Source organism: Lipophrys pholis, assembly GCF_963383615.2.
Source record: "Lipophrys pholis genome assembly, chromosome: 16".
NCBI classification, from domain to species: domain Eukaryota; kingdom Metazoa; phylum Chordata; class Actinopteri; order Blenniiformes; family Blenniidae; genus Lipophrys; species Lipophrys pholis.
In genome coordinates, this window is record NC_137634.1 from 22,725,742 (window position 1) to 22,752,647 (window position 26,906).

At 44.9% G+C, this 26,906-nt stretch overlaps 3 protein-coding genes across 6 annotated transcripts; 2 read left to right on the forward strand and 1 right to left on the reverse strand.

Moving 5' to 3' along the window:
- The first annotated feature begins 68 nt into the window (after positions 1 to 68).
- LOC308122309 (uncharacterized protein) lies at positions 69 to 3,485 on the forward strand. Its single transcript, XM_080484063.1, has 6 exons — positions 69 to 344; positions 1,162 to 1,257; positions 1,969 to 2,250; positions 2,325 to 2,453; positions 2,526 to 2,594; positions 2,862 to 3,485. The coding sequence occupies exons 2-6, from the start codon at positions 1,188 to 1,190 to the stop codon at positions 2,906 to 2,908; spliced, it is 597 nt and encodes a 198-aa protein (XP_080340189.1). The 5' UTR covers positions 69 to 344; positions 1,162 to 1,187; the 3' UTR covers positions 2,909 to 3,485.
- LOC308122296 (arf-GAP with Rho-GAP domain, ANK repeat and PH domain-containing protein 1) lies at positions 3,173 to 16,598 on the reverse strand. Of its 3 annotated transcripts, XM_080484044.1 has the most exons (25): positions 16,346 to 16,494; positions 15,266 to 15,363; positions 15,116 to 15,174; positions 10,397 to 10,924; positions 10,090 to 10,267; positions 9,764 to 9,862; positions 9,539 to 9,643; positions 8,858 to 8,918; positions 8,613 to 8,733; positions 8,267 to 8,531; positions 7,830 to 8,115; positions 7,506 to 7,688; positions 7,343 to 7,411; positions 7,131 to 7,230; positions 6,891 to 6,947; positions 6,677 to 6,803; positions 6,364 to 6,463; positions 6,086 to 6,287; positions 5,959 to 6,004; positions 5,581 to 5,867; positions 4,740 to 4,949; positions 4,432 to 4,537; positions 4,194 to 4,239; positions 4,098 to 4,151; positions 3,561 to 3,991 (listed from the first exon to the last, which is right to left on the reverse strand). In XM_080484044.1, the coding sequence occupies exons 2-25, from the start codon at positions 15,361 to 15,363 to the stop codon at positions 3,914 to 3,916; spliced, it is 3,465 nt and encodes a 1,154-aa protein (XP_080340170.1). In that variant the 5' UTR covers positions 16,346 to 16,494; the 3' UTR covers positions 3,561 to 3,913. The 3 variants fall into 3 exon arrangements, with proteins under 3 accessions (XP_080340169.1, XP_080340168.1, XP_080340170.1); XM_080484043.1 differs by having other exon boundaries at positions 3,173 to 3,991; positions 4,098 to 4,239; positions 16,346 to 16,598; XM_080484042.1 differs by having other exon boundaries at positions 3,173 to 3,991; positions 4,098 to 4,239; positions 7,821 to 8,115; positions 16,346 to 16,479.
- Positions 16,599 to 21,241: 4,643 nt separating this feature from the next.
- LOC308122304 (GTPase IMAP family member 9-like) lies at positions 21,242 to 23,687 on the forward strand. Of its 2 annotated transcripts, XR_013936135.1 has the most exons (3): positions 21,242 to 21,401; positions 21,646 to 23,024; positions 23,102 to 23,687. XR_013936135.1 is itself a non-coding variant. In XM_080484054.1 (2 exons), exons 1-2 carry the CDS (start codon positions 21,350 to 21,352, stop codon positions 22,590 to 22,592), a joined length of 999 nt encoding a protein of 332 aa, XP_080340180.1. In that variant the 5' UTR covers positions 21,242 to 21,349; the 3' UTR covers positions 22,593 to 23,686. The 2 variants fall into 2 exon arrangements, 1 of the variants encoding a protein (XP_080340180.1); XM_080484054.1 differs by having other exon boundaries at positions 21,646 to 23,686.
- Positions 23,688 to 26,906: the final 3,219 nt, after the last annotated feature.

Sequence of the window (26,906 nt, forward strand, 5' to 3'; positions counted from 1 at the left end):
CTTCTCTGCTTCATCGTTCCGTTTGCACAGAAGCTCTCACCGGTTGACCCCAATAGTCTCAGCTGGTTACCGTGGTGCTTTGTGAAGACCGAACGTGTGCCACAGTGTGAGAGCAAACAGACGATCTTTTGAAAAAGGTCTTTCTATTATAGCTGCAGGTTGTTGTGGTTGTCTGACGCTTCCTGTTGTCAGTTTCTCTTCCAGTGTCTGCCGCTCAGTCTGATCCCTCACGGAGGGCTTCAACCAGAGGACTCTCACACGGGTACGACTTTTGTTCCGGATCCACTGCCGGGTTCTGGTTCAGGGTCCTGCTGTCGGATCAGCTGACCAGTTTCTCACTGAAGGTAAAGATCGTCAGGGTAACCGGGAGTCTGAGTGGCACCGTCCACCGACTGAACAAACAAAATACCAACGGAGTGAGATTTTATTGTTTGGATGATGCAACATGTTCTTCTTCTTTCAAAGTTTTGTTTATGATTCGTAGTCTATTCTGTTCTATTCTATTCTATTCTATTCTGTTCTGTTCTGTTCTGTTCTGTTCTGTTCTGTTCTGTTCTGTTCTATTCTATTTTGTTCTATTCTATTCTATTTTATTTTATTCTATTCTATTCTATTCTATTCTATTCTATTCTATTCTATTCTATTCTATTCTATTCTATTCTATTTTGTTCTATTCTATTTTGTTCTATTCTATTCTATTCTATTGTCGATGTGCGTCTACAGGAAAAACTTTGTACTGCATCCTCACATGGTTACTGTCACCATGACGATGGTTCGGTTCAGTTAAAACGAGTCGTCTCCAGAGTTGTGATTGATGACAGTCTGCTGAACACGGAAATGGGCGGAGTCAGTCCCACCTGCCCGTATCTTATAGTGCGATGGAAGAGATGGAACTCGTTCCAAGTCTGTAAAGTTAATGTAACAAGGTGTTTTTTAAGCTGCAACTACAGTCTGTAAAGTCACAGTTATGATCCATAAACATATAGCTACTGTTCCAACATTACAGCTGTGAGTCAGGGAGCAAGACTTCATTTGCCAATCAGCCAATCACCTGCGAGGACTGACCAGAATAATACCGTTGGGGAAAGCAGGGCAGGACTGTGTGACAGACTTTCAAGACAAGACAGGAAACCACTTACAGTGCCCATTTCCTCCTCACAGTGACTGCCAGCTGAGGGGGCGGAGCCATGCCGACCCCGGTCCTGATGACGACAACGATGATGATGACGATGACAATAATGGCGATGAAGAGTGAGGGTCAGTGACCTGATATAATCCCTAAATGACAGAGTGATTTTCACTCATAAGGAGCCAGTCCGAGAGCATTATGGGTAGTTTTCTCACTGTTTAAACCTGCTTGATGAGTTTTGTTTTATTGTTATCAGGTTCTAAATTATTATAGTTCCAATTCAAACAGTTTCTTATCAATGTGTTTGCGTGGTTCCATTTTTTGGAGGTTCTGTGTGTGTTTGTACTTTTAAGTGTATTTTCGATTGATATTGTGATTTTTTATTTTTTTCATTTGTTTTGTGTGTTTCATTCAATTCAATTTATTGATATAGCACCAAATACAACACAGTCATTTCTAGGTGCTCTTAACAGAGAGAAACCCCAGAAATCCATGGTGGTGTAGTATGATCCAGTCATGTAAAGGGCACATCAGGTTATTTCCTGCAGCCGGAGCTTTTGTTCACGCCTGTGATGTCATGACGTGACCTCGTACACACGCCAGTGTTTTGAGATGGATGGCAGGAACGACGCAACACTGGTCGGTGCAGGAAACAACGATTCTTTTAAACATATTTAAAGACTTTAAAATAGGGGAAAGATGTCTTTATTCAGTGTTCATGTGAACGAGACCGTCTGATCCCAGAATCTGAAACAATTCAATCAGAGTCGCCTCATAAACACACGCTGCCGTTTTGTGTCAGTTACTGTGTACTCACGTATGTGACCTCTGACCCTCAGCTAAGGTCGAGGAGGTGCGGGCGTATAGTGGTGAGAGCGTGCTGCTGAACTCCGGCCTGCACACTGAGCAGAACTCTGACGTGCGCTGGACCCACAAACGCCTGCTGGTGAACTCTGATCACACGTCGGAGTGTGACGGCGAGCGCTGCGAGCTGGTGGGAGACGGCTCGCTGAGGTTGAACCGCATCACCAAAGAGTACGCCGGAAACTACAAGCTGGAGTTGTTCAACAGCAGCAGCGGCAAACTGATGTACGTAAAGGAGTTCCTGCTCCGGGTGGATGGTGAGTACACCGCTAGAACTACTGAACAGAACTGAAAACGGAACAGGAAGTAAAAGCAGCTGGTTTCTGTTCAGACTCCAGCCGGAGCTCCGCCGGACCCCCTGTAGCTGCCTGCTGCTCTCTCCTGCTGCTGCTGCTGCCCCTCCTCATCATACTCTTCGTCCTAAGGAAGAGGAGGATGAGTAAGAGGCACCCCATCTCAGGTACACACAGACACAGGTAGAAACACACACAAACACACACACACTCATGAGAAACCTGCTCTGCTACTTCAGATCAGATGGAGAACGTTTACGTCGAGATGCACCGGAGCAAGATCAGCCAGGAGGAGGACGGACATGATGGTACGCTCTGTGTGTGTGTGTGTGTGTGTGTGTGTGTGTGTGTGTGTGTGTGTGTGTGTGTGTGTGTGTGTGTGTGTGTGTGTGTGTGTGTGTGTGTGTGTGTGTGTGTGTGTGTGTGTGTGTGTGTGTGTGTGTGTGTGTGTGTGTGTGTGTGTGTGTGTGTGTGCGTGTGTGTGTGTCTGAGAGACCTTCACTTTGGTGATGTGTTGGTTAAACTCAGTTGAAGTGACTTAGTGACCAGTTGGTGGCGCTCTGTTCTCTCTGCAGTAAGCTGCCATCCTGCCGTTTCCACGGAGACAGATATCTACGTGTGACCACCGATTGCAGCACAGCTCGCAATCCCACCTGTCACATGGACCTCATGTCAAGCTGAAACCATCCTGAGGTCTGGTTCTCCAGGTTCTCCAGGTTCTCCTGGTTCTCCTGGTTTTCATTGGTAGTCCTGGTTCCTGGTTCACCTCAGTTCTTAAAGCTCATTCAGTCCTCAGAAGGTCAGATATCATGAGTTCTCACAGAAGGTGAGATAATAATATTAAAAACCATCGAGCGGTGAACAGAAGAGGACACCACCACATAAGGACTTTGGTACATTGTTGTTTAAGGATTTCTGTCATTTCAGATCATAAATTCATAAATTCAACATCATATATGAGCATTTCCCTTAATGAGAACTAATTATTGATTTGTATTTGTTGGTCTAATCTTCTGTTTACAGTCTGATTGTTTCCCAACAACTGCAATAAATGACAACATAACATCTGTGATGAGAAGCACGTGAAGGCCTCCAGTTCAGAAACCTCCTCATGGTGACTTCGTGTTTTTGATTTATCTTTGTAATCTTCTGAGTTTAAAAACCTTTGGCAGATCAAAAATAAAAGCCTTTCTTTGTCCACGTGTTTCCCTAAAGCTGCCGGCTTCATGTTGACATGACGACCACCGCTGTGGTTTCATCAAACAGCCTCACATCTCTGTAATAACTTTATTGTTCAGGTTCAGATGGCAGTGACTTCAGGCAGCCAGCAGGGGTCCTCACAGTAACAGCAGGAGACTTTAATTTCACATTCCAGCATTTCACCTGTACAGAGTGACTTGATACTAACATAGCAGGGGGCGCCACCACTGCACAAGACAGGAACACGTTAGCCTTGTGTGATCCTTTAAACTGAATGTAAACACTACAGACAGAAGCTGGAAAAAAAACAAACAGTCGCAATAGGAAACAGAAGCAACGTGTTTACATCTTTGGAAAACGTCGCAAAAATTTCAATCAAAGTCTTTCACTTCATCTCGAGAAAAAACAATAAAGTTCCTGAGTTTCATCACAGGAAGGTGTTCTCCTCCTCTATCTCCTCCGCCTTGTTCACCTCCTCTTCCTCCTTCTGGCCCAAGTCTGGAGTCTGCAAAGACACGGGGTTGGTGGATCTTTCATGTGTTTTCTCTTTTGTCTCTCGGGTGATTTTCACGGCTGTTCCAGGTACTTCTCAGGTGTGTTTCAGTGCTCACCAGGAACAGCAGTGTGTGGTGGATGATGAACTCTCTGGTGAGCTTGATCAGGTCCTGGTTCAGACCCTGAAACAGAGACGGGACCAGGACCATAGCCAGGTTATGAGCCGACATCTTGTTGACCTGTGAGAACACCTGGATCCTGAAACAGAGGGGGCGGAGTCAGTGCATAGGTAAACAGGTGACTGTGTGTGTGTGTGTGTGTGTGTGTGTGTGTGTGTGTGTGTGTGTGTGTGTGTGTGTGTGTGTGTGTGTGTGTGTGTGTGTGTGTGTGTGTGTGTGTGTGTGTGTGTGTGTGTGTGTGTGTGTGTGTGTGTGTGTGTGTGTGTCTTACATGTAGAAATGTCCAAACAGTGCGTTCAGTGTTGCTCGGTTGTCATCAGGTAGTTGCCGTAGTAGCCATCTGTATTTTTTAAACCTTTCACCCTCATCTGAAATCACTGGTAGAGAATATAGAGTGAGTACTGCAGTAGTACTAGAGGATCCACTGAAGCGTATCTGTGTGTACTCGTGTAAGGTTCTTTTGGGTGATTTGCGCGATCATATGATTGAGCTGCTCAGATAAGGGACCCATCATTTGAGCAGCGTAACTGGTAAGATCGCGCCCATCACCCAAACACGCCGGACACTTGTACTTCTTACCTGCGGCTTTCACCCACTGCGGCCTGAGCTCCGCACTGACCAGTGGCTGCTGCTGGCGGACAAATTGTTTGAGGGAGGAGCCTGCGTCCAACACGCCCTGCTCGTTGCTCTCCAGGGGGGCGGTCTTTGGCGATGTGTTCAGGGCTTCCACGATTCGGTTGACTTTGGAGGTGATGCCACAGCGCCGGTATACACCCTCCACCTTCAGACCTACAAGATTGAAACATGATGGATGGATGGATGGATGGATGGATGGATGGATGGATGGATGGATGGATGGATGGATGGATGGATGGATGGATGGATGGATGGATGGATGGATAGATAGATAGATAGATAGATAGATAGATAGATAGATAGATAGATAGATAGATAGATAGATAGATAGATAGATAGATAGATAGATAGATAGATAGATAGATAGATAGATAGATAGATAGATAGATAGATAACAGTAGAAGGTATAAAATTGCACTGGGTTTGTGATAGATTATAAATATACATCAGATCTGTCTCGTGTCAATTGATGCAACAGCTTCCTAACAAGCAACCATCGCTACTGCTGCTCTCACCTGATATCTTTTGAAAGTACTCGAAGACACTTACGTTAACCTGAACACACCTGAAAATCTCTGAGTGCCAAACACCTATAAGCACCTGCATCCACCTGAAGTCATCTGAACATGCTTGAATACACCTTCCTGCACCTTTCCTTCCTCTGAAAGCCTTCCCGATGTTGCATCGCTTCATTCGAACACTGTTTCTAATGTTTCTCATGGACATTGCAGTGTTATGAACTCAGTGCTCCAGACGCATGAGCTCAGTGTTCCTGTGAACTGACCGAAAGCCGTGATGTGGGAGATGCAGCGCTCGATGGCAGGCGGCACCGACCCACTGGACCCTGCGTCGATCACCGGGTATAGACTCTGACGAGACGAGCTTTGACTGGCTGCTGGGAGAAGCTGTGGAGCTGATTTCTGATGGATTACTGGAGGATGCTGTGGAGCTGTTTTCTGATTGGTTGCTGGAGGATGCTGTGGAGCTGTTTTCGGATTGGCCAGAGCCTTCTCCAGGTGCTGGAACCAGGTCTTACAACTGTAATGATCTTGAAAACGCAGCGACACACTCCTGAGGACACGGAAAGTAATTTGAACTGGAACGTCATGCAAACATGCTGATGCTGATTCAGCCAATCAGAATAAAGTTATATGCTGCTCACTTGTCTGCCGTTGACAGAGTGACGATGTTTTCAGATGGATCCATTTCTAAAAGAAGAAAACATCAGGAATACTTTTCTGGACCAATCACAGACCAAAGTTGTGCCTCCTGATCTATATGCAGGTTACCATGGTGACTGAGCATGCTCAGTTGGATCCGCTTGATGTCCTGCGAACCTCTGTGGATGGGGTAGATGCTCACTTCATCCTCCCATAGCAGTGACCATGCATCTGAATGGTGTGAGGCCCCACCCACTCCAACCACAAACACCTTACTGACTGCTGATGCACCGCCCACTTCTGCATAAGACACGCCCCCTGGGAGAATGACCTGTTTGAGGAAAGGAGGGGGGGTTGTCACTTGATCATCTTATCTTCCAATCAGCTGTGAGCGTTTTATCAGGTACCTTCAGGATGTGGCTCAGGTGCTCCAGAAGCCCATCCCTGTCGTCAGCATTACAGATCAGGTTGCCGCTCAGCGTCACCAGCTCAAACTCCTGCGACGGTCTGAAAACAACGCTGCAGCTATCAGAAACAACGACGTCCAGGGAAACGTAAACAAACACCTGGATATACCAGGAAACACAGAAAGGAACAATCACGACGAACCAATCACCAGACAACATCTGGAGACACCAGGGCGAATCTAGTGACCCAAACCGACCGGGAGACAACAGGGAAACAAAATGAACCCCAACAGTATCAGTTGTGTGTGCCTACCCATCTCTCAGGAAGACTGAGCGAACTTCTCGCAGGTCGAGAACATCGCAAGCTGCTGAGTCGTTCTCTAACGAGAACAGGAAACGATCATCCTCCAGTTTACCATGAAGCTCCTCCTCCTCTTCACCTGGACAGGGACCAAACACACACAGTGATCATCACACAAGTGCATGAGAACAGTGCAAGTATCACTGAATCCACCTTATCCACTTACCTGAGCGAGAGGAGTCGTGTCTCCTACTGACTGACTGGGGCTGGTATGGAGGAACCTCTGAACACACAGACAGGTGAGTTTCACACCTATGCTACTACAGTGTGTGTGTGTGTGTGTGTGTGTGTGTGTGTGTGTGTGTGTGTGTGTGTGTGTGTGTGTGTGTGTGAGTGAGTGAGTGAGTGAGTGAGTGAGTGAGTGAGTGAGTGAGTGAGTGAGTGAGTGAGTGAGTGTGTGTGTTACCTGTGTACTCATTGATACGCAGTAGTTCAGTCTGCAAAGCCTGATTGGCTCTCTCAGCCAGCAGGATTGGGGCGGGGCTCTGAGGGTCTGATGGACATACCTGCACAATGGTACAAACGTGAGTGTGTGTGTGTGTTTGTGTGTGTGTGTGTGTGTGTTGGGGGTGGGGTGGGGGGCATGTTAATCAACAAGGTAAAGTAAAGGGTCTTCACCTTCACTCCTGAACAGATCAGAGACATTGTTTCCTCCACATTGTCACTGCAAACCACCTGAAGCAGCCTCTGAAACACGCCGCCATATTCATCATCTTCATTTTCATCATCATCATCATCATCATCATCATCATCATCATCATCATCATCATCATCGTCACACCTGTTCCATCATGGATGGAGATGAGCTCAGAGGATGTACTCGTCTGTAGCGCCCCCTGCTGTATTTATCCTGGATGAAGTTTGACCTCTCCTCATCCGTTGCCTCTGGACAAATTTGCTCCTGCAGCGGCACTGCTGGAGCCCACACCTGATTGGCCAGCTGGTTTCCGTAGGCAACAAAGAGCTGGGGGGAAGTCCAGGGGGTTAGAATGCCCACGCATTTATTGACACCGACACGCACCCACAATTTTCGACACCACACTCTTACAACCCCACCACCACCACCACCACCACCACCAACTGCAACTGTTCCTACCCCCCTCACCTGCAGCAGAGGTTCGGTCCAGGCCTTGGTGTCCAAGGTGAGGCTTCGTACTTTGGACAGGTTGCTGCTCAGAGCTCGGTGATGACCAGCACATTCGTGGCAGATCACCAGCAGCAGGTTGATGGACGCCCAGTCAGGATCCGTGGCGCCGCAGTCAGCACACACTTTGTTGTGGGGGTTCTTCCAGAGACGCTGCGTCACCTGGCTACAGGACAGAGCGTTGTGGATGGTGGTGGACAGACTTTCCAACCAGACGGAAAGCTCCTTCGATGAATCAAGAGACAGGCTGCAGGAAGTAACAGAGCCACAGACAGGACAGGATGTCAAAACAAACCTGTGATTGGAAGCCAGCCCTCACAACCAAATGAACAGCAGCAGGAGAGAAAGTCTGACAGGACGAGACAGACGGACAAGGGAGCAGATAGACGGGTGCGTACTTCAGTTTCTTGTACGGGGTGGTCAGGCTCAGTGAGTGCTTTCCTGTGCTTTTGACTGACGCTACATTCAGGGGGATTGCAAAGGAGGCTACACCAAGCTGGAAGCTCTCTTTGTTCGGGTAAATCCAAAGGTCATGACCCCAGACAGCAGCATAGGCGCGGCTGCGAGGGTCCTTGATTGTGATTGGTCCATGCAGTTCTGAGGAAGCAGGGCTTTGCTGGCCTCGGCATGCCAGCAGAGACGATACCCAACCTTCTCCAACCTCTGAAAAACATAGAAAAGAGGAAATATAGTGCAGTAGAGTGCAACAGAGAGCAGTAAAGTCTATCAGAGTAAAGTTCTTACCCTCATTGTGAGCCATGAAGTCGTAGTGTTTCTTTTTGAAGTAAACAGAAAATCTGCCTTTGTCCTGTCTTTTCACTCTCGTGATGCTGGAAACATGGAACAGCAGCTCACTGAACCGGTCCTGTCCAACAAAACAAACACACCTTTCACACCACTGAAGCAGACACATTCAGACAGAGGGGCAGTTGTGTGCATTGAGGCAGATGAACACAGTGAAACAAGTGTGGAGGTGACCGACGTCTTACGTTGCGTTTCTTCCACAGAGACATCAGTTGTCCGTCCAGAGTGACCCAGAAAACCGAGTGTCTGTCAAAGAAAGACAGAAGACATCTTTCTGTCATTGATGCAACCGACACTGTACATTCCTACCGCCTCTATTGTCTGTGTTGACTCATTTACACAGTGAGGCGGCGGGTTTACACAGGAGTACACGTCTAAGGGCCCGTTAACACGACAATGATTTCAAGTGAAACCACAAGACTTCTGTTGCATTTTGGGGGACTGTTTACAAAACGGTGCTCTTAAATACTAAAAACACCACGTCGTTGTGGAAATACGCTGCTATTGCACACATGCACCACAGTTGTAGTAGTTGTCCTGCACATGCTCAGTAGATAGACAATAACAACAAAGGTGACCTCCAAGAGTGTCATTACTCCCAGTCCAACTTCTCCTGGGACTTTTGTCATTGACAGTCAAAAACAGCACCCACTAGAGGCGCTACATGAAAACTCCATAATTTTCAGTGTTTTTGCTATTTCTGTGTAAACGGACGTCATTTTCAGAACGTTGCCGTTTAAACACAAAAGTATTCTGAAATGAAAACAGGAAAACAATGCGCTCTTGTTTTAAGCATTGTCATGTAAACATGCCCAAAAATGTATGACAGTTGTATGCAGTGACACAGTTGTATGCGTGGCTGTTACCTGAAACCTTTCCACATATCTAGCCAGCTGGCTCGTACCACTGCACTCTGAACAGGTGATATCCTGTTCCCTCCTTTCTTCCGTGACACTCGGATGGTCGCTGCCCTGCAAAGCAAACATGTCTTCACACTCACTGACCACCAGTGGGCAGTAATGTTACTCTCTGACCATAGACAGGCAGTGATGTTACCCTATGACCACCAGGGGACAGTAATGTCTCATTACCTGGGGATTTTCTGCCTCTCAGGCTTCCCTATTTTGCTGCCTTTGCGGGGCGGGGCCAGCGGCACTGAGATCACATCACTGGGCTGATTGGACGAGGTGCTGTGAACACACACACACACACACACACACACACACACACACACACACACACACACACACACACACACACACACACACACACACACACACACACACACGTTTGAAGATCAGAAACAAACTGCAGTGTGTGTGTGTGAGAGAGCCAGCAGTGCTTGTTTGTATACAATATATATATATATATATATATATATATATATATATATATATATATATATATTGAAGTGTACCTGTGTGAAGCTGGAACTTCCTGCACTGGTCCATCCTTTCTTTGAGAGGCGGGGCTTGTCCCTGCATCCTCTTCCTCATTGGAGGACTCTGTGTCAGCTCCTTCTTGATTCGTCCAAGAAGACAACACTTTGATATATGAGTCCTCCTCTTTACTGGCGAGACGCGTCAAGTCTGGAACTAATGACAAAAGAGAGCCAACTTAGACCACGGACAGACTGATGATAGACTGAGAACAGATTGATGACACACCAAAGACAGCTTGAAGTCACACTGAGGACAGACCAAGGACAAACCGATGGCAGATACCTGATTGGACACGTGGTGATGAACCAGTGTGAGCATCCTCCGGAGCGCTGGGCGTGTCGTCGGGAGGGTGTGGAGCCGATGGAGAGGCGCTAGCTGCTGGGCTAGCTGCTGGGCTAGCTGCAAGGACCTCTGCTAAACCCGGTATGTTGGCAAGTGAGCTAACTACTCTGTCAAAGCTAGCAGCACCTGAACCTGCTACAGGTGCGCTAGCCACAGGTGCGCTAACCACAGGTGTGTTAGCCACAGGTGTGTTAGCTGCAGGTTTGTCAGAGGGGGCGGGGTCAAACGCCGGAGCACTGGGGTTGGCCGTAATGCTTGCTGCATCGGCTAGAAAAGGGATGTTAGTTGAGATGATGTCGGAGATGCTGTCTAACGTTGGCGGGGCTGCGGGGGCCGACGGGACGGCGGGGTCTGAGTTGGCGGAGCCACCAATGGTGGCAGCAATTCCAGCTAATGATGGGATGTTGCTGATGATGATGTCAGTGACACTTTCCAATGTGGGCATGCTGGAGGGAGGCGGAGCTTCATCTGAGGACACAGTGACAATAGTATCATCATTAGCTACGTGGCCAACAACGATGTAGCGTCTTCGTACAGTCAGTGGTTCAGTTCAACCTGGACCTTTTTCTAGTTAAGCTGCTTTGGGCTTAGACTGCTGAGAGACCTTTTACTGCACTGGGCGTTTCCTCTTTCTCACTCTAGTTATATTTCACCTTTACATGTCACTGATATTCTGTCTCTCTGTAGTAGGTGTGTGTCTTCTGCAAAATGTGTCATATTTGTGAAAGTGTGTGTTGCGTGTGTCCGTCGTCTGTCCGTCGCATCCATGTATCTGTGTGTGATTTTAAGTTTGTGCTTTATCCTTTATCCTTTTAGCTTCATCCAATCAGTACATGGAGAACACAAGCAATAATGCATGTAAATCTCTCAGGTGAATACTCCTGCATGCTCACACTGTCACTTATGTTCTTCTTAACTGATCAACTGTGAAAGCTGGACGTGCCATCTGAGTAGACAAGTTGTGTTTGTGATGCCGCCCTTGTTTGCTCCTCTGTGCTACCACTCTCTGATCACCCGATCTGTACATGTTTACCCTCCTGAGTCCTGAGAGTTTGTCCTACATGTCTGAACGAGCACCTGGGTCTCCTTTCATGCGTTGTTATCTTTGTACCATGCCCTCGCTTGCTTTTTACCAAATCCTGGACTGTCCCTGTTATTTCCCGTGTGCCTCTCTCGACTATAAACAGACTGCTTTTACTAAATTTGTCTGCCTTGTCACGTATTTCGTCCTCTTCCTGAGTTCTTCGAAGCCTCCCTCCATTTCTCCAGACACCATTTCTCACCCTTCTTCTCAATCCTGTCGTTGTTTGGATCCACTTTAACTGAGAGGCATCGACAAGGAGGGCAATCGATCACTGGTCAGCCTGAGCTCCAACACTGTACGATGCGAATGCACTCTCATACCGACTGAGCTGAGAGCTGATCCCCTTCTTGTCCAACATCAAACAGCAGCATACAGCAGCAAAAAATCATTATCGCCAAACTGGCAAGTCAATAAGAAACACACAGAAACTCACAAAAATAAAGAAAATGTGATAAAAAAAAAAGAACTAATGTCAAGTGACATGAGAGAAGGCCATCAAGAGTCCATCAAGAGTCTCAAGTGAATGTTTACAGTTGATTTTCGACAGGTGGGTGTTTATATGAGGGCCTTCAGCGTTCATCGGAACTTCTTGCTGCTGAGTGTGAAGCAGTTTTGATGTGGATCAGCACTTCCAAATCTGAGTCCATGGTTCTCTCATGGACCTGGATGGCATGCCCTCTCTAGATAGAAGGGGGGTAACCTTCCCCAGGTGGAGGAGTTATCTCGGGTTGTTATTCGTAAGATTAGGCACAGATTGGTGCAGACAGCTGCAGTAAATCAGTCGCTGTACCGGATTGTTGTGGTGAATATTCACTATTATTCGTCATACACCAGGTCCTGGTGAACAAAGGCTTCATTCTAAGGCAAGGCGATGCCATCATGAATGTTATCCTGATGAAGTGACCACATGGGTAGATATTGCTGAGTGTATTGACACATGCCTGGTCTGTATTTTACAATTGAAGGAGACAATTAATAAAACCCCACTGAGACTGCCAGTGTATCACAATGCAACAACACTCTGTGTGTCTTTCATCAGTGTTGTTTTCTCAGTTTAGCTTGTTTTCAAGAATCCAGCTTAATACTACGAAGTACTACTAAGACTAAGTACTACTAAGACTACTAAGTACACAGCCGTAAACTTATCTTTAGTTTGTTAGGCAAGTGGTATACGAACAAACACGAAAATACTCTACATTTCAGTAAATCTTGATATCGAGAGTAAAACCACCGCATTATTTTTGTTTACATGACATAAACACTGTGATCTACTAGTAATGAAGTCATTGTAGGTACTACATTAGTCGTGTGTGTATCACTGCCCAAGGTATTTAATATCTTTTTCAGCTTATCAGCTGTTTTTATTGCCCTTATCATACTGCATTATGACAACACTGAACCAATTGTAACAACAAAGAAATACAAGAAATACAACTATTAAAGCTTCAATTTCATAAGGAATCTCAACTAATTGGTACTTTCCATGTGTAACACGAATATTGCATCTGATCTGTAAAGCAATGCTCTCTATTGAGCAATCAGTCTACATCCAAACACACAGGACAAAGGCTGGTTTTGGGTAATGAATACAATATTGTTTGACCTCTGATAACTATGTGAAATTGTTGAAAAACTGTATAATATGGGAGGGTTACACTTTAGCAATGCAAGAGCAATCACAGATTTCTGACCTCCGCCGTGATTTAGAACCCAGGATTTGATATGGATCACCACCAAAACTTAATGAGTTCTTCAATCAAAATGCACATGTGTACCAATTTCCATGAAGCTTCGCTCATTAGTTTTTGACATATTTTGTTAACAGACAAACAGATGAACACAGGTGATTTTAAAACCTTCTTGGCGATGAAAATAATGTCAAGAGCTGAGGTTTATAGTAAAATTGTTAAGATTAAATGTTAATAATTCACAGTCGATTTTACAGTAAAGTATTTACTTTTGATGTTCACAATTAAATGTTTCAAAATGTTGTTTACAGTCAATTGTGTTAATGTTTACAGCTGCTGGCTATAGAAGATGTTATCCATGTTAACAGTTTATATAATGTTGTTGTTGGCAGCTGTGTGTTATGTGTATTTTCTTCCTCAGTGTGGACTTTCTGCTCCAATCAGACGTCAGAGGACAAACTGGTTTGTGATAATCAGAGGGGTTTTTGTTTTTTTTGTGCGTGACAAGTGTTCACCTGCTGGAACAAACCGGTTCTCTGTGGAAACACATAGAATGAAAATAACCTCATCTAAGGTTTGAACATGACTCAGAGGTTGAAGAAAGTGTTCATTTTGAATGTTTCTCCAAGGATTTTTAGATCTGAGCAGTTTAATCTCAGTGCAGCTTCACTCAGGTTGTTTCTGATGAAACGTTTAGGTTGCATTCACATTGCGGATTTGCTGCCTGAATCAGATTTTTTTGGCCGTGTGGTGAAACATATGTTATCAAGTGGCCCATATCTGATTGTTGCGATGAAACTTGGCAACAACATCATAAACATTGCTCATGCAAAATTATCCAGATAGTCCTGGATTTGATGACGTTAGAGATGCAATGCTAAGAAATCTGATCAGCCCGGAAACGGCTGTCACATTGGAGCGCATCCGATACAGATTTGAATTCTTTCCTCATTTGAACGATGCCTGTATATGATCTCAGAATATCTGAATGAATGCATCTTTTTCCTGCTTCAGAAAAAAAATCGGGATTGGGTAATATGACTCTGAAAGTGTAAATTCGCCTTTAGTCCAGCTCGGAAGTCAATATTCGCAGTGAGGCCTTCAATGATCTGTAACAAACTCATGTTACATTCACTCAACTGTAACAAACATGTTACATCCACTGAGCTGTAACAAACACATGTTACATTCACTGATCTGTAACAAACATGTTACATTCATTGAGCTGTAACAAACATGTTACATTCACTGACCTGTAACAAACATGTTACATTCATTGAGCTGTAACAAACATGTTACATTCACTGACCTGTAACAAACATGTTACATTCACTGAGCAGTAACATGTTATAGTCACTGATCGGTAATAAAACATGTTGCATTCACTGATCTGTAACAAACATGTTACAGTCAGTGAGCAGTACATTTTATATTTACTGATCTGTAACAAACGTGTTACAGTCACTGAGCTGTAACAACCATGTTACAGTCACGGAGCTGTAACAAATACATGTTACATTCCCTGTGAATGAGCGATCATTTATGCAACAAAACAGCAGATCCACATGGGTTTCTCATTTCAATCAGGCAGACCTCAGGACCTCCCACCTCAAGCTACAGCAACATGCGAAGCTTCCTATGATAGACGGAAACATCCTGGAATTTGTTTACCAGACTCACAAAGAAGATTAGAAAGCTGCCCTCCCTTGTCCTCCACTCAGTTCTCACTGACCTGGTTAAAAAGGACAACAACGTTGTGTGTGTGTGTGTGTGTGTGTGTGTGTGTGTGTGTGTGTGTGTGTGTGTGTGTGTGTGTGTGTGTGTGTGTGTGTGTGTGTGTGTGTGTGTGTGTGTGTGTGTGTGTGTGTGTGTGTGTGTGTGTGCTACCTGTGTTCAGGTGGACTCCATTGGAAACAGCAGGATGTGGATTGTCAATGATCGTCTGTCTGAAAGACAATAGGTTACAATGATCCCTGACCCTCGATCTTTGATGTTACTAGTCTGCAGCGATCTGATTCTCCCTCCAGGTGAGCTCACCTGTCTTGAGAGGGGACGGAGCTCTGGCTGTTCCTCGAGTAGCAACCTCGAGGGTTTGGGACGGGAGGTGGCGGTCGAGGGGGAGGAGGAGGAGCCATCTGAGAAGAAGAAGTGGGAAAAATTTGGTCCTGTTTACGGAAAGCTCTTGTTGTGTTATGGGCATCCTTTTACACTACAACAGTTTAAAGAGCCACTCAAAACTGAACTTTTTCAAAACAGTTTCAAGGTGGAAGCTTTTGAAAATGATCTGTGTGAGCAGGGAAAACTGAGCTTTTCTGAAGTGCTGCTATTGCTCATGCGCACTATGGTCGTCATAAATGGTTCTGGACATGCTCGAGAAGAACTAAGAGTTAAAAGTGAATGTGGTGTGTGCTGTTCAATCCTGAATTTCCAGGTGTATCTCGAATAAAGTGAACATTTCCTCGGCCATCATCTGGATCAAATATGGAGACACATTTTTGTTTTTTCTTACAAACAAACAGCCGATATCAAGTCGACCAAAGTGATGAAAAAAGACAGTTTAAATGAGCGTCGATATTTACAGTGTACTCTTCCTAGTGTTCCCATGTCTGCAGTTTTATTATCAAAGCACCCACTACTGGCCCGACAGGAACACTACATAGGTATGAGCATTTCTGTCATTACCGTGTAAACGGACATTGCTTTTAAAACGTTGCAGCATAAATGTGTCATATGTTATGCAACCAATTATCTTCCATCAATCTGACTGATCCTGATCCTGACATTTAACTGAACCTGGTGCTAGTCCTGGTACTGAATTAAGAGTAAAATTAATAAACAAACTTTAATTACAATAAATGTGATTTACATAAATACATATTATTGCTTGACGTGCTTCAATGAGCTTTACATGATTCATTTCTTATGCGCACGCACACACACACACACACACACACACACTGGGATTAACAAGAACTTCTTTGCAGTATCTTCTTAACGTACTCCAACCAAATCAAACCATTGACCTTTAGATTTGTGGATTGTAAAAGGAACTAACTAACTAACTAACTAACTGAAACGATCCGACACACAATCCATGAAGAAAATACTTTCTCTTACCTTGATGGTCTGCGCCTGTAACAACACTTCTGTGTTTTCCTGTGTGAGCGTGTGTGAGAGTGTGAGTGTGAGTTCACCGGTGTCTCACTGGCTGCGCGAGACGACTTCAAGTGTGCGTCTGCAATCATAAAATCGGAAGCTGTGTGTGTGTGTGTGTGTGTGTGTGTGTGTGTGTGTGTGTGTGTGTGTGTGTGTGTGTGTGTGTGTGTGTGTGTGTGTGTGTGTGTGTGTGTGTGTGTGTGTGTGTGTGTGTGTGTGTGTGTGTGATCAGACTGGTTTGGCCTGCTACAGGAATTTAGGGGTGTGTGCCAATCTACAGAAACTTTCTTCCCGACAGTGATTATTCAACTTCATCTGACTCAGTGGAGAAGTTACTGCCTGTTTTTTCTCCTTGTTGATCACCAGTGTGTTTTCACACAGTCACATTACAATAGATTAGCTTTCAGAATGACTTCAGGATATAAAAAAAAAAAAAAAAGTCTGATGTGTTTTCTGGTATCAGAGAAGCATAAACACTAAACATAGGATATAAAAACAGTTCAACTCCAAAATATTCCTCTATTTCTGAGACAGTCCTGGAGCAGTACACCTGGAGGATTGACATTGTTATCAACACTCTAGTGCACCAGCGATGGCAGCGGATGAGGACGCCGAGGCAGGCGAGCCGGTGTCGGACTCTGTGGAGCGACAGGTGGCGTCTTTCCTCCAGTCCAAGCAGGTAGAGGTGGAGCTCGTGGCACCATGAAGGCTTGTCACGGAACAATGACACACTGCGTGTCATCACGAGGTCTGTTAACAGAAAGCACTGCTGCTGAAGAAAGAGCAAATGCTTACATGTCCACTTGCCGACGTGTCCTTGAGCAAGACACTGAACCCCAAACCACTCTCAGTGGGTGGATCGAGCATGCGTTGAATGGGTGAATGGATTCAACAGTGTAAGGTGCTTTGGGACTGCTACATAAGGGAAATCCATTTCACATTTATTTTACATCAATGAACAATGAACTGACCAAGGTAGAGGAACGATCCAGTCTCGACCTCAAACTGCAAGATCTTCATCAAACTGAGCGACACGCCAGAGAAGTGGCAGGTACCAGCAAAATATGCTTCCCATGACAGTATCACTTCTGCACAGAAAATAAACCAAAACACCAAAAAAAGAACCATGACCACTCATTTCCACAAATTTCCACCCAGTTAACCAAAATCAATCACAGCAATGTCGATATGTTTACCAACAAACCGGAATTTGCAGCCATCAATCTGCGTGTGCTTCACTAACTGACGTCATATTCGAAGTCTGCTCGCAAGGATTTCTGGGATATAAAAGATGGCTTCACAGCAGATCAAGTGAAAATATCAACATTTGACGGCTTGAGCCCAGAAAAACGGCCCGACTTTCTCAAGGAAAGAGTCGTCAAGCCACGAGAAAAGTCTGAAATGTTGAGAAACTAGTCGTTGATTGTTTTTCACAGTGGGAATCGAGATTGAGTCCACAAACGGGATCTTGTGTACAACGCTTTGGGATAGTTCAGGAGTTTCCGTCAAAAAACCAGAGGACATCCCACAAAATTTAAATGCTGAAAATACACGTATTAGATGATGTACACCAACAACTTAAAGTGTGGATTTTGGTAGAGCAACTTCAAGAGCGAACTCATCTACGCACATGACCTCTGACCGAGGACTCGGATAAACATACAAACAGGACATAGATCCAGGAAGCAACTTCTACAGTAATGGCAGTGATGACTGCTGATGTTACACTGTTAAACCAGACATTTCAACAGTCCTCACGCTAACTTCAACAGCACTGAGGAGCTTTTATTACAGTTCATTGAACCGCTCAGTATCATCCCAGTATCGGAGGGCTGGCTCAGCGGGAAGAGGAAGACGTGGACTTTGAACTGCTTAATTACATGAACAGGGAGGGCAAACCTGCTTGTGACTGTGCTCCGTTGACAGACCGTAGCTTTACTGACCTCAAGCATACCGACATAATAGCGGATTATTAGTCACTGACATTTGCAATTGCTCAGCAGTGTTACTGTGCACGACAACAGCTACAGAAAGAAAACCAGAACAGAGGGGATGATTGTCAAGAGGAAAACAGAACTTCCATGCAGAGACTCTATGGAGCTGCTGCTCCTCCACAGCCAGTTGAGGAGATTCCTCTGATCAGGACGCCCCCTGCTGGTCTGTCATCAGAGTTTTACCAGGTACGTTCCATTGGGAGGAGACCCTGAGGTGACTCAGAGACACAAAATGTACGGGTCATGATGATGATACTTTCTTTGTATAGCACCTTACATACACAAAATGCTTCAAATTGGATAAAACTAATAATGCGATGAATTCTACACATGCATGATATTATATTAGTCAATGGTCATTGGCCATAGAAGTCAACCCGACCTGAAATGATGTTTGCTTCTTCCTTCTTTACTTTCAGACATGACTATTGCTTGTGTGCCTGTGTGGAATGAGTGAGTTTATACAAAGTGCAGCTGTAGGAATATTCAATTAAATTCAATTTTAGTTATACAGCACCAATAACAGCAGAGCCGTTGAAATCATGGCTGTTCCACATGAGCAGCAGGAGACAGTGGAAAGAAGAACTCTTCAAACAAGAAGAAAGCTGTCGGGTCAGACTTCCTGCTGCTCTGGTTGGATGTTAGAAAGAGAGAAAGGGACAGAACTTCCAGTTCTACTGTCAGAGAAGAGAAAGAAACAGAAAACAGACACTAAGAAAGAGAGAAAGTATTACTAACAAGTGATGTTTTTACATGTCCTTTTTATTCCTGAGGAGGCGGAGGGGCAAATTTGTTTGAGCTATCACGCAGGTGTGTGAGTGAACGATAACAATAGTTTATTCTGATTCTGAGTTTATTCTGGTGAAATAGGACCATGAAGAGACCAAAGAAAGAAACTTGGCACAATGAAATTCTCCCAGCAGACTAATGGCACTTTTCCACTAATTCCTCCTCAGCCTTACTCGACTTGACTCGACTGGCAGCGACCCGCTCCGAGTATCGGGAGGTCTCTGGGCCACGGTGTTTTGGATTAAACTGGTTTCCCTGTTAACTGGTGACCGGCTTTCCCCGAGTCCCCTTTTCACAGCAGATGTTAAAATCTGTAGCTTTCCTGGTGAATGCTGTTTAACCGCACTACCGCTTATCGTTTGTTGGTCTTATTTTAACATCAGCTGTTTGCTGATGGCTGGTGGCAGAAGTCACAAGTTAACAGGGGCACCAGTGAAACCGAAACACCAGGCGTTGAAGCCTGATCGAAACAAATCAACTTTTTGTAATATTATTAATAGATTTATAACACTATCATATCAATATAATTTATTATTTGAGCTGAAATCCAATGCATGTTCGCTCAGCATCATATCGGGGTGATTACTTGAACTTGGTCGTACTAAATTGTAATGGAGAACGACCGAGGCTGAGTCGAGTAAGGCCGAGTAGGAGTTAGTGGAAAAGTACTATAAACCTATGGCAGCTTTACTACAAAATGGTTTGTTAAAAAAATGTAATAATGTGATGTCGTTACTTGTTAAAGATGATGTGTCTGTGGGGCAAATACCTTCTCATCATTATCTCAGGACACTTAGATGAGACAGAACCAGAAAAGAAATCACGGGAGTATCAGGAAGTTTTACGATTGTCTAATCTTTACAGAGCCAGAAGTTCCATTTACAACTGTATTGTGTTGGATTAAAACCAGGATGCATAGAAAGATCAACTCCAGCACAGCACTCAGACCACTTTGTAATGAGATTTGTTGCCTTGCCTCAAGTTATCATGAATTTATTTTCTTAATTGATTTAAATTGTTCTCAGTTTGATTTCTCTGAACTTTGACTGTTAGTAGGAATTTGCTGTAAGCTCTACTGAAGAGAAAAGTCTTCATCGTAACCTTAAAAGTAGAGACTGTGTCAGCTTCCTTAACTGAGACTGTGATCTGGTTCCACATGAGAGGAGCCTGATATTGCAACAGGAAGACAATGAAGCAAAGTTAAAATTGGAATGATGTGATGTGTCCTGCTATTTCCTGTTAGTGCTCTCTCTCTCTCTCTCTCTCTCTCTCTCTCTCTCTCTCTCTCTCTCTCTCTCTCTCTCTCTCTCTCTCTGCAGGATTTTGAATCAGTTGAAGATGTCTTAAGCAGTTATCTGGACGGATGATTGGGAATTACAACAGTCTCCTCTGGAAGTAACAAATGGAAGGATTACTTTCTCGCCATCACGCTGAGTCAACATGTTTCTGATCTGAGAGACATTAGAGGTGAAAGAAAGAAGTAAATGTTGGAGGCACATCACGTTAATCTTAAGATCATCTCCGGCACTTTCATCTGAGTGTGTTGCCGTCATGAACGAGCTCTAATTTGCCTAAATCTGAGTGAGATTTGCAAAACTTACATCTGAAGAAGTTACCCCAGTGTGTGTGAGCTCGACATTACTTTTGTTTGCCTGAATCTGAGTCTATTTTGGCCTCATTTGAACTCGTTCCATCTTTCAATGGCAGCAGAAAACTCGCAGGGTTTGGTCTCTGTTAGTACCGATTCAAACACGTTGAATTCAACAGTTTGAACAATCTTCCCTTCCTGTTCTCATCCCACCTCTCTCTACTGACTTTTTAAAAAACAATTATCCCTTTCGTGTCTCGCTTGTCTTGCTCATCATGCAGCATTAAACATCCTGACAGAGGGGAGGGAGGTGGAAGTGCGGCTTTTCCCCACAGTGTCAAAAAAACCCACTGCAACCGGAGGAGGTTCCCATGGTTGTGTAGCTCATTTGTTTGGCGAATCTTCTACCCTCATGTGGGGCTTTTTTTTCTCAGCACTGACGTCACCACAGGGGCTTAAAAACAAACCAGTCTAACAAGTTCCCTCATGATCAGAGGGTGGCACAGAACAAAAGCTCCGAGCTGTGAGAAAGACTGCAGTTTATCAGAAGACGCATAACAACCAGACCGACGCACAGAAAACAACCAGATCGACATGTCCTCATACAGCAGCCAACACCCGATGGCGGCCCAGCCGTTTCTGAAAGGTGAGACTATTTCCAACGCCGTGCTCTGATGCAGTTTAAAGAGAGTGACGCTCCGTCTCAGAACTGGAGTTTTGTTTTAAGCTGCACAAGTAGCAGCAACACTAGAAGTACATGTTCAGGTGGAGGTTGTGGTTGAAGTGGTGGTGCCTCTGAAAGTGATGTATGTTCTTTAAAGGCCTCATTGTGGGGCGTCAAATGAAGATGTGGGAATGTAGGATTATTAATGTCAAGATGTCTGTCACAGGTTTTGAGGAGCAGCATCTCAGGATTGTGCTGGTTGGAAAAACTGGATCTGGGAAAAGTGCGTCAGGAAACACAATCTTACAAAGACGAGCCTTTACAAGTGAGATGACCCCGACTGGAGTGACCGAAGTGTGCAAGAAAGAAAGAGGAGAGTTTGAAGGCAGCGCTCTGGCTGTGGTCGATACTCCTGGACTGTTTGACAGGAGAATGGCGAATGAAGACGTGCAGAGAGAGATCGCTAAGTGCATTACCTTTGCTGCTCCGGGTCCTCATGTCTTCCTGGTGGTGATCCAGCCCAACAGGTTCACAGACGAAGAACTGCAGACTGTCAGAATCCTCCAGGTTTTGTTTGGGGAAGAAGCTGCAAAGTACATGTTGGTCCTGTTCACCCACGGAGATGACCTGGAGTATGAAAGGGTTTCCGTCGAATCCTTCTTCAGTAAGGATCCAGCTCTGTCTCGGTTCGTCCACCAGTGCGGTGGAAGATATCATGTCTTCAACAACCGAGACACGAGAACTTCTCAGGTCCGAGAGCTGCTGGCGAAGATCTTCCAGATGATTCACAGCAACAGCAGAAGGTATTACAGCAACAGAGCCTTTGAAGAAGCCCACGTGGCTGTGGCTAATGCCACGACAGAAATTCTGACAAAAAACCCAAATATGGGTCGCTTAGAAGCTCAGACTATAGCTGAGAGTAACAACGGCTTTATTACGGGGGTTCTAAGTGGGGCAGCTGGAGTGGCTGGAGCCATTGGTCTCGGAGCGCTGCTTCTCTGTAATATAGAGGTCGCAGCTGTTGGAGCTATTGTACTCTCCAGTGGTGAGGTGGCCGCTGGTGTAGGAACTGCTCTGGCCCAGGCCGGCGCTGCAGCCGCTCAGGCGGGAAGCGTTGTGGGAGCTGCTGCCATGAAGATGGTGATGACAAAGACACCCTGTGTTATCCAGTAATGTTCCATATGTTGGGACTCAGCTACGTCTCTTTGATGCTTCACTAACACTGACCGCCGCGCCCATTCTCACCCCCTGAAGGTCGAGTCTCCCTTGAGTCCCATCACATCTCTTCTCTCCAGGTCCCTGTGATGACCAGGACAAATAAAACTGGACACGCATTTCATTCTGTGGCTCGCAGACTGGAACAACTATGACAAAGATCCCCAGTGGCATCATGGGCCAATATAACTTTTTACTAAAGAAAATTACAATAATAGTTTCGCAGCTCTGCAGTTTTGTTATTATTCCAATGAATCACTGATGATGTTGGTTCCTATTATTTTATGGTATTTGAACACACCATGGCCTGTGATTAGCTGAGAGGTGGGTCAGGTGCATGAGCATAAGGAAATGGACTGCCCGTGCGTGCGTGCGTGCGTGCGTGCGTGCGTGCGTGCGTGCGTGCGTGCGTGCGTGCGTGCGTGCGTGCGTGCGTGCGTGCGTGCGTGCGTGCGTGCGTGCGTCAGTTGGAGGAGAAGGAATGAAGGAGCAGCCAGTCTGTTCAGTTCAGTAATTAAACAAGAAACTCGTCCTACAATAGTAACGCACAGTGACATGGATAAGTAACTTTAATGTGAGTACTGGTTTGTTCATAGTAATGTGTTAGATTACGCATTACTGAAAAAAGTGGTCATATTAAAGTAACACGTTACTTAGTAACGTGTTACTTAGTAACATAGTAGCATAGTAACTTAGTAACTCAGTAACTTTGTAATGCATCACTGGGTCTCAAGCTGTTTATTTTCACCAGAGTGGGTTGATATCAAGTAACTGAGGTTTTAAAAGAGGTGAAGTTCTGGGATTTAAAAGGGCTCAATAGGTATACATTTAAATCAATCAATTAACCAATCAAAATGTATTTACATAGCACTAGATCTAATAGAATGCTCTGAAACCAGGTTTGTGGTGGGGCGGTCATAATTCTGGTTGTGTGTTTGTTGTGTGTATAACTATATTCTTTGGAGGATGTGAGTGCGCAGGATTATGTGTTTGTATTATTTTGGTTGTTAATAAGAATAAAGACTAGTAATGAAAACAAGTTTCACTGAGCTGAATATCTGCTTCGCTTTGTTCTGTTTTACTATACTCCTAATTAAAGTATTCATTTCCTTTTTTAATGATGAGTTGGAGTCGGCCTGGGCCCGGTTGTTCAAAACTCAGTTATCGTTTAACCAGCCGTTAACTTTAACAGCACTGTTATCTTCTTGTTCAAAAGCTGGTTAACTTTAACTAGGTGTTATCTTGATGTTAAAGATGTCTTGACGTCACCTCCAGACCTCCACTAACTTTTTAACAGTGGTTAACTGTCACCGTGGCGTTCACTGGCAGCGCTGCGTTCATGATACCAGTTCAACAAAGTAAGGATAGGGTTGTTGGGATTTATGGTTGGTTATTAGCATTAAATTACTGTAAGTAATAGATTACTGAAAGTAATAAATCACTGGAGGTAATTTATGAAAATTTTAAATTATTAATGGAAGTAAACGGTCATTTACTCATTAACAACTCCCAAAGTAATTGAGCAATTACTTAAAAAGGGGGGAAAAATGAATAAATTATCAAAAATAATTTATTAATAAAAAATATTAATTTGCATACATTTGTTATTTATGTAATAATAATAAATCGGGGCACCACCAGATAATCTGGAAATAGCTAATACCAAAATATCAGTCTCGTTTGTAAAAAGTTTATTTAAGTTCGTTAATATTTCTGCATAAAATATAACAATCTTAAATAGAATGGAAGGTGTGAGATCCGAGCACAGACTGTTACAAACCAGTGAATTGTCAACAATAAATACACAATAATCACCAAGAAGCGTACAATTCAGCAAACAGGCGTTTATTAATAAAAATGTGTTAATAATTCAATAATTCAGAAATCATCTCATAAATCAACACATTCAATTAGCAAACAACATCCAACACAGAGATCTAATCTATTAAACAGCAACACTATGTACAAAGAGTGTGTGTGTGTGTGTGTGTGTGTGTGTGTGTGTGTGTGTGTGTGTGTGTGTGTGTGTGTGTGTGTGTGTGTGTGTGTGTGTGTGTGTGTGTGTGTGTGTAGATGGTCTGGAGTTAGTGGGTGTAATGACCTCAAACGACCACCAGGCAGAGGCAGACGTCGGCGGGTCAATGCGGTGACTGTGACGACCACTAGGGGCGTGTGGCGGCGCGCAGAGGGAGAGCGCAATGACTTGATGTGTCCACCAGGTGGATGTCAAGAGGGATTGCGATGACCCACGCGACCACTAGAGGCATTTGACTCGCTCTTTCTGGGGACGCAGCGGTTGCTTAGCGACCAGATAAACAAGACGTCCGTTGAGCGCGAATGCGCGAGGGCGGTCTCGGAGCGAGGCAGTCTACCGAGGGCATAACGAACGGGCGGTTCCGTTGGCCCGGTTCTGAGCACCGGAGTCCTAAGTGGAGGTCGGGACCTGCAGTTAGGACTCTTAGGATCATCAAGGCAGATCTGGCCTTGCAGCAGGTTCCATGCAGTTGGCGTGTGTGAGCGTATCTTGATCAGATAAGGGTGCCTGGAGCTCACTTGGACCTCTGGTTCTGCGGTGGAAAACCAGAGTCCTGGACTTGATTGGTGCGTGTGAACGCGCGTACACAAACATATGAGATGCTGCGGCCTTCTGAGCGGCACATTGAAACACATTGCATTTTCAACAGCACATCATTCTAACTATTCTCTGCCCAGACAAAAGCTCTCACCGTCCGTGGTTTGGTGCTGTTGGTTCTGTGGTAACTGGTTGTTACCGGGTCTGAATTCAGGACTCAGCTGCAGGAGTTAGACAGCTGAGAGGGTGATTTTGGAGAGGAGACGATGGCTCTGGTCTCCAGAATCTCCCAAAAACAGGAAAAATAGAGGAAAACAGAAGATGTAGTCCAAACTGGGTCCTGCTCGTCCAGCAGGCTGGCGTTGGTGGTTCTTTTAGACTTACTGGGTGCTCTCTTCATCATCCTGAGGCAGAGACATGTGTCTCCCTCGAAGGTTAGATTGAGAAGCCGAGAGAATTGGGAGAAAGTGAGTCCCACCAAGTTGAATTTTGGACCCCTGTGGTGTTTGGGTCAGGTTCGAACATTCTCATTGGCCACTTCCGGGGTCTGGCTCGCTCCCCTGCTGTTTTATGGCCTGTTCATTGTTGCTGGTGCTTCTCCTTTGGGGGAGAATGCTTGGAGGAGTTCAATGGAATCTTCAGCCCAACAGGGTGGACCGTGGAATTAACTTTGCTATAAGTCAATACTCTAATGAAGAGTTATGCCTCTACAGGGCCATACAGAAATAAACAATAATAACTGTAATACTAATTATTAACCTCAAATTAATAACTGGAGACAACAAGTTACTATCTGGTTCCCTCGTGTATATTTTTTCACCAATGTCGCCTCGATCCCATCATATTTGCTGTTATGGAGCTTTGATATCAAATAATGTGGAGCACATTAGATATTGACTGACTGTATGACAGGACAACACCAGCTCCGTCATCACTACAATATTAATCCAGGTAATTAATTTGTGGCCACGAGTAAAGAATCTTGAGGCCAGAGATTAAATTATCTAGTTCCCTCGCTTTATTAAATTTAGGTAATGACTTATTATCTCGTTCCCACGCATTATTTTTTTCTCTCCGGCCACTCGGGGGCTACGTACAGTCCACTTTCTATATCCTTCTCTCGGGTCAAAATTAAAACAAGATGAGGCAACATGATGCCGTCGATCCTCCAGCTCAGTTTTCATGTTTCCACTTTAATATCCTGGTAGCAGCGTAGTAACCGCGCCAGAACTCTTCTCTCCTTTCCCCTCCCTCTCTTTCATTAACCCGTTCACGCGTGCCTGCGTGTCCGCTGCCGCTCGGCTTATCTTTTCCAGATAAGCTCACATAGCCACATTAGCATCCGAACTGCTAACTTGTGCCGCTAACGACAGATCATCAGATGTCTGACTGCATGTTCCGACATCCAGTTAGAACCTTTTTGAGGTCACGTGACCTCAAAAAGCATCTCCCAATCGCCACGGCAACACTGCTCGGCGGAAAGCGACCGGACTGCCATTTTGGCTCTTTGAAACCGCATCAGAGTAGCCATCTTGGATGAGGATCCCAACTCATCCACCGGACGTTCGAGGTCATTACACCAGGGGTTCTCAATTCCGGGCCTCGAGGGCCAGTGTCCTGCATGTTTTAGGTTTCTCCCAGTTGCAACACACCTGAATCCAATAAGGGGCTCGTTACTTGGCTTTTTCACTAGCTAGACG

Coding starts and splice junctions, on each gene's coding strand:
- LOC308122309 (XM_080484063.1), top strand. CDS start 1,188: ATGCCGACCCCGGTCCTGATGACGACAACGATGATGATGACGATGACA. Junction 2,251..2,324: donor GTTCCTGCTCCGGGTGGATG/GTGAGTACACCG, acceptor GTTTCTGTTCAG/ACTCCAGCCGGAGCTCCGCC. Junction 2,595..2,861: donor GGAGGAGGACGGACATGATG/GTACGCTCTGTG, acceptor TTCTCTCTGCAG/TAAGCTGCCATCCTGCCGTT.
- LOC308122296 (XM_080484042.1), bottom strand. CDS start 15,363: ATGGCTCCTCCTCCTCCCCCTCGACCGCCACCTCCCGTCCCAAACCCT. Junction 6,948..7,130: donor GCGTATCAATGAGTACACAG/GTAACACACACA, acceptor CTGTGTGTTCAG/AGGTTCCTCCATACCAGCCC. Junction 6,804..6,890: donor ACACGACTCCTCTCGCTCAG/GTAAGTGGATAA, acceptor GTCCCTGTCCAG/GTGAAGAGGAGGAGGAGCTT.
- LOC308122304 (XM_080484054.1), top strand. CDS start 21,350: ATGTCCTCATACAGCAGCCAACACCCGATGGCGGCCCAGCCGTTTCTG. Junction 21,402..21,645: donor GGCCCAGCCGTTTCTGAAAG/GTGAGACTATTT, acceptor TGTCTGTCACAG/GTTTTGAGGAGCAGCATCTC.